Raw genomic sequence first — 10,569 nt, forward strand, 5'->3', positions numbered from 1 at the left:
TGAGGAAAACAACATTGCTTTTTAAAATGACAACTTAATGTTGCTGGGTGAACTTACACATCTTAAGTAAATATTTAAAGCCTGTTTCTTTTCTGTCTCAAGTGCAGACACATTATTCTCCTGCTGTCCACAGCCCACTCTGTCCATGGTACGTGATAGTAATGGTAAACCTTAAACCACCACACAAGTTTCCAAATTTTACCAGTTGAATTGATTTGAGTAATCAAGATAACTATGACCATCAGACACTATATATACCAGTTGTATAGTCTGTGTTTGTGCCAGTCATGTCCCATAAATGTTACTTCACTGCCTTGTCTGATAGGAATATCATTTGGGTTGCCTTCAGCTACTGTACTTAAGTGTCCCTTTTCACAAAATACCATTAGCACCAACAGAAGAGAAATAATGTATTTCATTTTACAGAAGGGAAATGCCCCCTGGTGAACAGTGTGTGTGAAGGAAACCCATGCCCTGAAGGTACCGAGTGTTTAGGAGATCCAAAGGAAGGAAAATACACCTGTGTTTGCCAAGACAGCCAAGCTGGACAGTGTCCTGGTAAGAAATTAACTCAAAATCTCTGCATAAAACCATATTACTTCCCAAACACAAATTTTATTCCAGTCCTGTGTTAATACATTTTATGCTTTTCTGTATTCCTAAGCATCAGCTGGCTCTGCTGTGACATTTACTGGGAGCAGCTATGTGAAATACCGTCTCATGGAAAATGAGAACAAAGAGGAAATGAAGCTGACAATGAGACTTAGAACCTACTCTGCTCATGCAGTTGTTATGTATGCTCGAGGAACAGACTACAGCATCTTAGAGGTATATTAAAATCTCCTAGTGCATATCTCCTCTTTTCTTCTTACCATCTTCTTACTATTTTTTGTGCCAAATTAAAAGATTGAATCATAACATCTTTGTAGAGTTGTTATAATTGAGAATTGCCTTCAAGGTAGAGTGTGCTATACATCCAGGTGACAAACTTGTGCAGAATTTTTTTAATGTGTAAAAGGAATTAGTTTAAACGTTTTAAAAATAAACCAAATTTTTTAAAAACTGGAATTTAAGTAACTTTAATTTTTTAAAACTGGAATTATCTATTTTAAGTAACTTTAATTTGCTGTTGCAAATTTTTTTTATTTGCTTATAATATTCATTAAGTCCATACAGAAAAAGTCACTTAAGGCACAAGATGAAAGATCTTGAAGTATTGTAATCTTTTGAGGATGATCTGTGACCTCTTTACTAGAGAAGAAAATGTACAAAGCATGCATTTTAATTAAAAGAACCATATAAAATGTATCACAAAAACTGCAACTGTTGGAATACAATGTTGTTAAACTGCCTTTTATGAATGTCACCATCATCCTGTCGCTCCAGCAAACAAACTTTTATAGGCATCAATACTTTATACTGTTTAAGACCTTTTGTTGATGTTGTGGCTTTCCTCTTTAGATTCACCATGGAAGGTTGCAATATAAATTTGATTGTGGCAGTGGACCTGGGATTGTCTCCGTTCAGAGCATTCAGATTAATGATGGCCAGTGGCATTCAGTATCTCTTGAAGTGGACGGAAATTATGCAAGACTGGTTCTGGATAGGGTGCATACTGCATCTGGTACTGCTCCTGGTACACTTAGGACACTAAACCTAGATAATCATGTGTTTTTTGGTGGTCATATTCGGCAGCAAGGTACAAGACATGGTAGAAGTCCTCAAGTTAGCAATGGTTTCAGAGGCTGTATGGATTCTATTGTACTTAATGGACAAGAGCTTCCCCTAAACAGTAAGCCACGAAATTATGCACACATGGAAGAATCTGTAGATGTGACTCCTGGATGCTTACTGACTACCACAGAAGGTTGTTCAAGCAGCCCATGTCAGAATGGAGGCATCTGCAATGCACTGTCAAATGGAGGTAAGCTGTGCTATATTCTTCTGCTGTTAGTTTTCAAAACTGCTTTTCCACTTCCCTGCCTTGAATGGCAAAACAACTTTGTGAATAATTCTTGCTTTTCCGGAGAGTTGTAGAAGGCTGTGTAATTGAGGTTGTTGAGCAGGTAGGAGGGCTGTGTCTGCATGTGTTCTAGATTCAACTCCTTGAGATATGAAATAGACAAAGTGTCTGATTAATAGTCTGTGTCAAGACCTGAGGTCTGTCCTCTTACCTGCCCACCTTAGAGTTTCCTCTAAAAATTCTGAAATTGTGTCAAGCTTGAGTTTTGTGAGAGAAATGGAAGTTACCCTTCAATCATATTCAAGAAAAACCTTACTGTTAGGCTTTCATTCATCTTTTGACACAAATATTTCTATTTCTTCCCATCCTCTCTCTCTTTGAACAGGTAGGTGGGCAGGGAGGATTTTATCTTAAATCTGTAGCTGAGCAGGATTTTGTCTAAAATGCAGTAAAGCCACATGTCTTTCAAAAAGACTGTATTTGATTTCAGGTTACTACTGCAAGTGTGCACCTTTGTTTATGGGAACTCACTGTGATGTAAGTGTCAACCCCTGTGCTTCCAACCCCTGCCTGTATGGTGGTACTTGCATCCCAGTCAGTGATGATTTTATCTGCCAGTGCCGTGGACAATACACAGGCCAAAGGTATGTTTGTATGGTTTATTGTACCAATTAACCCCTTAGGGAATAGGCTATAAATGTAACACTTTTTCCATTTCCTTTTTTATCTGTTTCCTACTTAAAGCTCTTTGAAACCCACTGGAGGTAGTTGAAGCTAATGCCAGCCCCTATGTTACAGCCCTGAATCCCACACTATATACTCACTTGCAGTAAGGTAATGGTTCGTTCATGCTTTCCCCCCCACCACTTTTTTTGTTTGCTTTTGCAGGTGCCAGTTGGGTCCATATTGCAAAGACAATCCTTGTAAAAACAGTGGCAAGTGTATTGACAGTTTGGATGGCCCTGTTTGTGAGTGTGAAGCAGGCTTTCGTGGAGAAAGGTAGGTAGTGTTCCACATATATTGAGTTTTTAACTGTTACTTAACAATTAACAGTTCAAATTAGTTGAAATCTGAAATGTTGCTAAAATAGCAAATTGCCTGGTAGTGTACAATACTGTATATTAAATATATCTAGAATTGTTGAGAACAAGGAGACTACAACAAAGACTTCTGATGTAAACTAACCATCATTTCTCTGCTCCCTTTCTGGTAGGTGCCTCACTGATATTGATGAATGTGTAGAAAACCCGTGTCTTAATGGTGCCCTTTGTGAGAATACTTATGGTTCATATCACTGCAACTGTAGCCGTGGATTTGGAGGAAAACACTGCACAGACATTGTTCTTAACAAATATGTTTCAACATCTTGGAACATTAGTTTAGCTGAAGTGATTGGGATTATTGTTTTCATCGCAGGAATATTCTTGTTAGTTGTGATTTTTGTTGTTTGCCGCAAAGTGATTAGTAGAAAGAAGAAGCACCAGCCAGAACCTGAAGACAAGCAACTGGGAGCTACAACAGCTTTCTTGCAAAGACCTTATTTTGATGCAAAATTGAATAAGAACATCTATTCTGACATCCCACCACAGGTTCCTGTTCGTCCCATTTCGTACACTCCAAGCATTCCGAGCGACTCCAGGAACAATCTTGACAGGAATTCTTTTGAGGGGTCTGCCATCCCCGAGCACCCCGAGTTTAGTACTTTTAACCCAGATTCTGTACACGGTCACCGGAAAGCTGTAGCTGTTTGTAGTGTAGCACCAAATTTGCCACCTCCACCTCCCTCTAACTCTCCTTCAGACAGCGATTCAATACAGAAACCCAGCTGGGATTTTGACTATGACAGTAAGAAATGTTCTTATTTTATTACTTTTCTGTTACAGCTGTGTACCGGTGCCATTTCAATATGAGTGCAAGGTCTCTGTCTATGCCCGTTAGGGTACAAAAGGCTTTATGACTTCACTGGGTTTTGAGTTTGATCGGGCTTCATGCTTTATTAAGTTTTGTAAAAATGTGTGCATCTCAGCCTTAAACTTTATTGACTCTTTAATCTAGAATCTGCTAATAGTCTCACTTGAAACTTTTTCTTTCAGCTAAAGTAGTAGATCTTGACCCCTGCCTTTCAAAAAAGCCTCTGGATGAAAAGAACTCCCATCCTTACAGTGCTAGAGAAAGCATGTCTGAAGTCCAGTCTCTCAGCTCCTTCCAGTCTGAATCATGTGATGACAATGGTATGGAAAATACAATCATTCTATATTGCCGCTTACATTCATTTGTTCTGTCTTTGCATCTGTATCTCTTAGTATCAACAGGACTTACATATATCAAATATATATTAAATAATAGCTTATTTAATATATATCTGTATTTACTTATGCTAATACCCAGATATGTTGATTTTTTTAAAGTATTTTGCCTATCTTACACCTTGTGTTAATTACCTTAAAATTATATATAATCATTTTGTTGTTAGAATATTAACAGTGAAAATGCAGCACAAGGTGTTCAGAGCCTTGTGTTTAAAAGGTGTTAAGAGAGTGAGAAACTTTTCTAGGTCATTGTTAGTTATCACCTTATACAAGGATATAGTAAATTTAAAAAATGGCCTCGGCACAAATACAACATTCACTTGAAGTTCAGCTCTCAATAAAAAGCTTTCTGGTGTTACAGTTTCATTTGTTTCCTTCTCTTTTTCTTGCTGCGACCTCAGCTCCCATATGGATCAGATCAGTTCTGAGTGAGAGCAGAGTTTAAGGGACTGCTTGTAAGTTTGATTACTTTAGTAATGAAGGAAGCTGCACAAAAAGGAATTTTGTTATAGTAGAACAGTATATTTGGCTTTCACCATGATTAAAATAAATACATTAAAAATTTTCAAACATTGAAAAAAGCCAATATAAAACTACAAATATTTTTATCACAACTCCTGTCCTTCAAAACATAATCAACATCTGTATTGTGGGGTTTATTATTATTAATTGGAAGTCTTTTACATTTCCATTGTGATGACAGATGCTTTTACAGTTGATATGAATGCATCTATGTATTCAGAAACTAATTCAGACTAATTGGACAAAGCCACAGTTGTCTTACAACTTAATTCACTAAGTTAAGGTGTTTTGATTCTTTATTCCAATTTCTGCTTTTGTCTCTGTACAGTAAAAAGAATTTGAAATTCCTTTAGCTTAGGAATAAAGAACATTCTGCTTCTCAATGAAGTTGAGTGATTTGTTCTTAACAGCATGAAAAGAAACATCTGTGTTAATGATTGGTGAAAGTAAAATGGTATGCTTGAAGTACTCATCACTTTATCAGTAGACCTGATACCAACTTTCTTCCTGTGGTATTAAGTGTTGTGCAGTACATGTTCTCCCTTCCTCTCCATCCCATATATTTCATATACTTACTCACATTTCTTGTCATGTATTGATTACTCATTAATACATCATTTTAAGAGAAATAGCTGTAGCATCATAGATTTGTTCCTTCCTTCCTTTTTGGTAGACTTTGAATTTATTACTTTGAAATTTAATCCCTGAGCCATGCAAACAAATTGCATGTGCTTACCCCATCCTACCCTTTAAGAGTAAATCCTTCTCTCTTCCAAAAGTATCTTGGCAAAGGGAAGACATAAAAAATACATTCATTTTGGTTGTTCTTAAATAAGAATGTCACAACCTGAATATGGTACTACTACTGCGATACCATTATTCACACACAACTTAAGTAGGCCGGCAGCAGAAGTTTGCACTAGATATTTTTTGTATTCTAGCATTTTAGTTCATTTTAGTGAAAATTTCTTCCCCTGGTCTTCCATTGAGGGAGAAAAAATGTAGTTTGCAGTCCAAAAAGGGAAGCTTAATGCAATAGTCTTAATTCATCCAACACAAGCCTTTAGAAAGGCCTAGTTTATTGCTATCTAGATGAAATATTATGCAAATTGTATGTTTAGGCAACATTTCAGAAATTCTGACAAAACTAAAGCAGCTTTGTGCTCATGTAGAATTTGCTTCAGTAGTTACAACTATTTTTCCATGTTTATCAAGAATAAAATTCATGTTTAGAGATGTATTTTATGTATTAGATGCAACTGCTTTCTAGATCGAGAGTAAATTTATATCTACACCAATAATGTTGCTCTGTAAAATAGTAATGAACTGCAATTCTACACTGGTTTTTTTTGTATATTTGTATGCTGCTTAAAGTGATACTAACTATAGGTTTGTTTTAATTTGCTCCTTTTATACCTTTTACAAGCTTCCGTAGTGACTGTAATACACCTTGTCAATGCTGTTGTTGACTCGGTGGAAAAAGAAGGTATATACATGTTTTCATATTTATTTACTGCTTTGGCAGAATAATGCACGTTTGTCTTCTAGTAATGTAGTCCTAGCAGATGGGAGTTATAAAATATTATTTACTTGGACTTGATGATAAGTTTTAGTAAAGGATATATTTATATTGTATATTTCCATGTGTATGCTGTAGCTACCCTGTGGACAGGTTTCAAAGTGTGATTTTTTGGAAAAAAAAGTATTGGCATAAAAAGATCTTGGTGCATACTCTCTTCTGAAAATATTGGCACTAAAGCTCCCAGCAGAGCATCCCGCATCAAAGGCAGTTAAAGCAGCAGCCCTCACTTCTTTTTTTTTCCCACCCACATCTGTTGGCACCTTGTCCAGCTGAGCAGAATGGGAGTAGTCTGACACCAGTACTCGCTTCCCTGGTTGTCAGATCAGTCATGCCAGCAGAAAAAACTTATCTCTAGTATGCAGTTGAGGTATACAGGCGTACGCATCCTCATCAGTTTAAGTAGTTACTACCCAGCCTTACATCAGTATCTAAAAGGTATGTTTGTGTGTACACTTGTGTGTACCTTATTTGGAAGTTAGAAAGAGGCGAAGTAGACAATTAATGGAATTCTATTTCTTTTCTGCTAACATTTAAGAAATGACCACTCTGGAAAACACAAACTCTTTACAAAATAACAGTAGTAGAAAGGAGCCAGTGAGTCTACACAAACGCTATTTTCTTAATTGACTTTAAAATTCTCTAAGTTCTGGTAATATGCAAATAATTCACTCCATGGCCATGAGTCTGCAGAGATTATTTTGGAAATAACATCCACAGTGTATGTTTCCTATTTCTTAATACAGAGTAGGAAACCCTACTTTTTTATTAAGTACTACTTAAAATGAAGCCATTTAAAAACATAAAATTAATTATAGTAGCTAAAGATTGTGTTGGGTTTGTTATTTGAAGTACATCCGGTCTAATGTATGCACACACAAAAAAGTAGACAAGTGCAAGGATTTCTAATTACATGAGAGTATTTCATTAATGTGTACCTATAGGCCAGAGTCCTCAGTGCTAAAAAACTGTGTGGTACTTATGAAAGGGAGAATTATAAGACAAGAGGCAAAATATTTAATAACTTATTCAGATTTTCTACTGTTAATAGCATTCCTCCTTTCAAAAAAGCATCTCGGGTAAAGAGTTCTGCTTTTGAGCATGCTTAGGAGGATGCCAGTCTGAGCAGTAGAGATTCTTGCTGAAGCATTCAGCAAGGTCAAGTTTGGGACAGATGGTCTTTTCCTTTAGTCTCCAGACAGTGTTCTGTCCAACAGGTATTCTGGAAGCATCAACTGTATGTAGCTAGGCTCATCCTAGGACAGTTATAGGCCTGCGTTGTCTGCACTGCTCCTCAGGAAAGGTTGTAGCAACATGTAAATCAACAATGCTGAGTTAAAGAGGAAACATAGCTCCAATCTTGCAGATTCTCACCTAGAAAGATGGCACATCAGGTTCTAGTTTGTGTTTCTGTATTTTATGTAAGAGGGTCTTTGCCTCAGAAGAGGAGGTAAATTACCCATTCTTGGTAAAAGGGCTCTAAATCATAAGGCCACACACAGTCTGCTTGCTGGCTTTAGTTTTGCACCCAGTTTCCCTAGAAAAAAATGGAGAATGTCATTTTCTAAGAAGACTAGTGGTCAGAACCTTCTCCTGGAGCTGAGGCCAGAGATGTTTTAAGAGTCTGAGATCTCAGACTGATACCTCTTTTAGTGTGGACAGTATTTTTCTTGTCTGGACTAGTCAAGCTCAAAATAAGGACGCTCCCTCCCCGCCAAGTCAAGCTCCGTGTCTCTAGTCTTTCAACAACAGATAAAAGCATCAATTATTAGGAGAAGATTCCAGTACTCGGATAGGCATTGCCTGTCCTTACACACCTGAACAGGGACTATAGATTCCTATAGGGAGGAAGGTTTAAAATTTGTCAGCTAACACGGGACAGTTCTCTGCTGAGTGTGAGTTGTTGGGATTGCTGTACAAAGGGAGGCAGGTCTCCCAGTGCATGGAAGCTAGATACCGAAGGGAGAGTTCCCATCTTTGCATGAGATACTTGAAAGCGTAAGTGCTAATAGATGCAGTCCTGTGTCAGAAAACAAGGGGGGATACATGGGGAGAAAAAAATCAGACCAAGTTTTGTTACCTTTTTTAGCAGAAATCCTAAATCTACTGATATGAGGATTTCGGCAAACTACAGACTGCAGATTTTGCCACTACACAGCTGTGCCCCAGGTGGGCTGTACATGAATTCAGTAGCTATGCTGCAGTTCAAGCCTAACAAAGAAGGAACCCAGGAGATAAAAAAAGTACTGCTAAGTAAACTGGACAAAAGCAGCATGATCATAGTGACAGTCATTGTTTGTCTGCACATTGGTTCCACTATTTGATTCCTAACTACAGATGTTTTCTCCTTTTTCTTCTCATTCTGCCACCTAAAGAATCTTTTGCTGTTCCTGACCTCAGCAATTCAAGAGGTGACTTCTGCATGCAGTTCATTGATGTTCACCAAAATACTTCTTTTAATACCTGGTTTTAACACAGACTTACTGTCAGTTGCTTGCTGTGCATTTGTCTGCAGTGATTATTCTTTACTAGATTTGTACCTTATTACAATTCTGTATTGTTTCACTTTTTGGTGTTCAGATGAAAAAAAGAATTTTTAATGAGATTAGGCTTACATCTAGTTTCCAGAAGATGAATACAAACTTATTCAAGGGGAGTTTGCAAGAGAGGATCAAGTTTAGTCATTTGTGCATGATTAGTCTTGATTTTTCCTGTTTTGTTCTTGTATTTGAATGTGGAATGTCTTTACTAATAGTCAAAGATTTTTATCAGAGGTGTGGCAGCTTCTGTGGAGCTAACAGCATTTTTGTGAAATTAACTTCACTATTCAGTTAAGGGGTAAAGTTACTTTAAATGGTCTGGATACTTTACCAGTTAGAAATCTGGATACTTTACCAATTAAAAATTACTTCTTTTATGTAAGAAAAGCATGGTTTATATAAGCTTAAGAAAAAGTGGGCAGCTGTTATCACCCTAACTGTAATTACTCAAAAATAATTAAGAATTTAGCTGCACCAGGGAGGCTGTTGGTTCTTTGCTATCCAGTGAACAATTTTATACCATTATGTATTATGACAGCATGTTCCATAGGTGACCTACAGCTCTTCCCATGTTGGGTGAGATGTCTGAGAAAATGTAAAAGTTCAAGTGTGAATGACACAATATCTAATGCATGGCATAATGTAAAGTTGTAATAAAGTTGTGTTGTGTTGAATGTCTTGTGGAACCAGGGCAAACTGCTCTCTAATTAACAAGTAGTGTCCTAATCACAGTGATTGCATTTTCTTAATACACGTGTTGATTTTGCAGTTCAGACTGACTTGAAGACAAGATACTAATACTACTTTTTTTTTTAAATTAACTTTTCAGGTTATCACTGGGATACATCAGACTGGATGCCAAGTGTTCAGTTGCCAGGTATCCAAGAGTATCCAAATTACGAAGTGGTTGAGGAATCAGCTCCCCTCTACACAGATCCAAATGCCATTGATACAGACTATTACCCTGGTGGTTATGACATAGAAAGTGATTTTCCACCTCCACCTGATGACTTCCCTGCACCTGATGAGCTTCCACCATTACCACCTGAATACAGTGACCAGTTTGAGTCAATACAGCCACCCAGAGACATGCCAGCCATAGGTAGTTTGGGTTCTTCTACAAGAAGCAGGCAGAGATTTAATCTTAATCAGTACCTTCCCCATCACTATCCTGCAGACATGTCAGAACCACAGACCACAGCCAGTGGTGTCAACAACAGTTACAGAGAACCTTATGCTCCTTACACGTTAGGGTACAATAGAGACTTTGAAGCACCCACTGTAGACAACATGTCCATGTCTGTGTATGCTTCCACAGCTTCATGCTCTGATGTGTCAGCATGCTGTGAAATGGAGTCTGAAGTCATGATGAGTGACTATGAGAGTGGAGATGATGGTCATTTTGAAGATGTGAAAATTCCTCCACTTGATTCCCAGCAACATACAGAAGTCTGACACGCTCAACAAAAGTGCCTGGACTCTAACAAACTTTATCAATTCTAGAACAACTTTGAAGAGCTTTTTTCTTTTTTTTCTTTTTCCTAGCCACAGTGAATGCTTTTGTTTCAGTGAGCTAAACTGGCATGGCAGCATTGGATCATGCAGTTCATTTCACTAAATCAGCCTCCTATTTCCATTTCCTGACCTACTGTAATT

The 10,569-nt window shown here is 37.5% G+C and overlaps 1 protein-coding gene across 1 annotated transcript in view; it reads left to right on the forward strand.

The window, feature by feature from the left end:
* Nucleotides 1–10,368, forward strand: part of FAT1 (FAT atypical cadherin 1) — a 76,563-nt gene extending 66,195 nt beyond the window's left edge. Inside the window, exons 19-28 of the mRNA XM_010291208.1 lie at nucleotides 427–558; nucleotides 671–828; nucleotides 1,462–1,924; nucleotides 2,454–2,607; nucleotides 2,852–2,962; nucleotides 3,177–3,817; nucleotides 4,063–4,194; nucleotides 6,221–6,280; nucleotides 8,749–8,784; nucleotides 9,743–10,368. Coding sequence (XP_010289510.1) covers nucleotides 427–558; nucleotides 671–828; nucleotides 1,462–1,924; nucleotides 2,454–2,607; nucleotides 2,852–2,962; nucleotides 3,177–3,817; nucleotides 4,063–4,194; nucleotides 6,221–6,280; nucleotides 8,749–8,784; nucleotides 9,743–10,368 — 2,513 coding nt within the window. The remainder of the gene's footprint in view (nucleotides 1–426; nucleotides 559–670; nucleotides 829–1,461; nucleotides 1,925–2,453; nucleotides 2,608–2,851; nucleotides 2,963–3,176; nucleotides 3,818–4,062; nucleotides 4,195–6,220; nucleotides 6,281–8,748; nucleotides 8,785–9,742) is intronic.
* Nucleotides 10,369–10,569: the final 201 nt, after the last annotated feature.

The sequence above is a fragment of the Phaethon lepturus genome, unplaced genomic scaffold (genome assembly GCF_000687285.1).
Source record: "Phaethon lepturus isolate BGI_N335 unplaced genomic scaffold, ASM68728v1 scaffold7187, whole genome shotgun sequence".
Classification (NCBI taxonomy): domain Eukaryota; kingdom Metazoa; phylum Chordata; class Aves; order Phaethontiformes; family Phaethontidae; genus Phaethon; species Phaethon lepturus.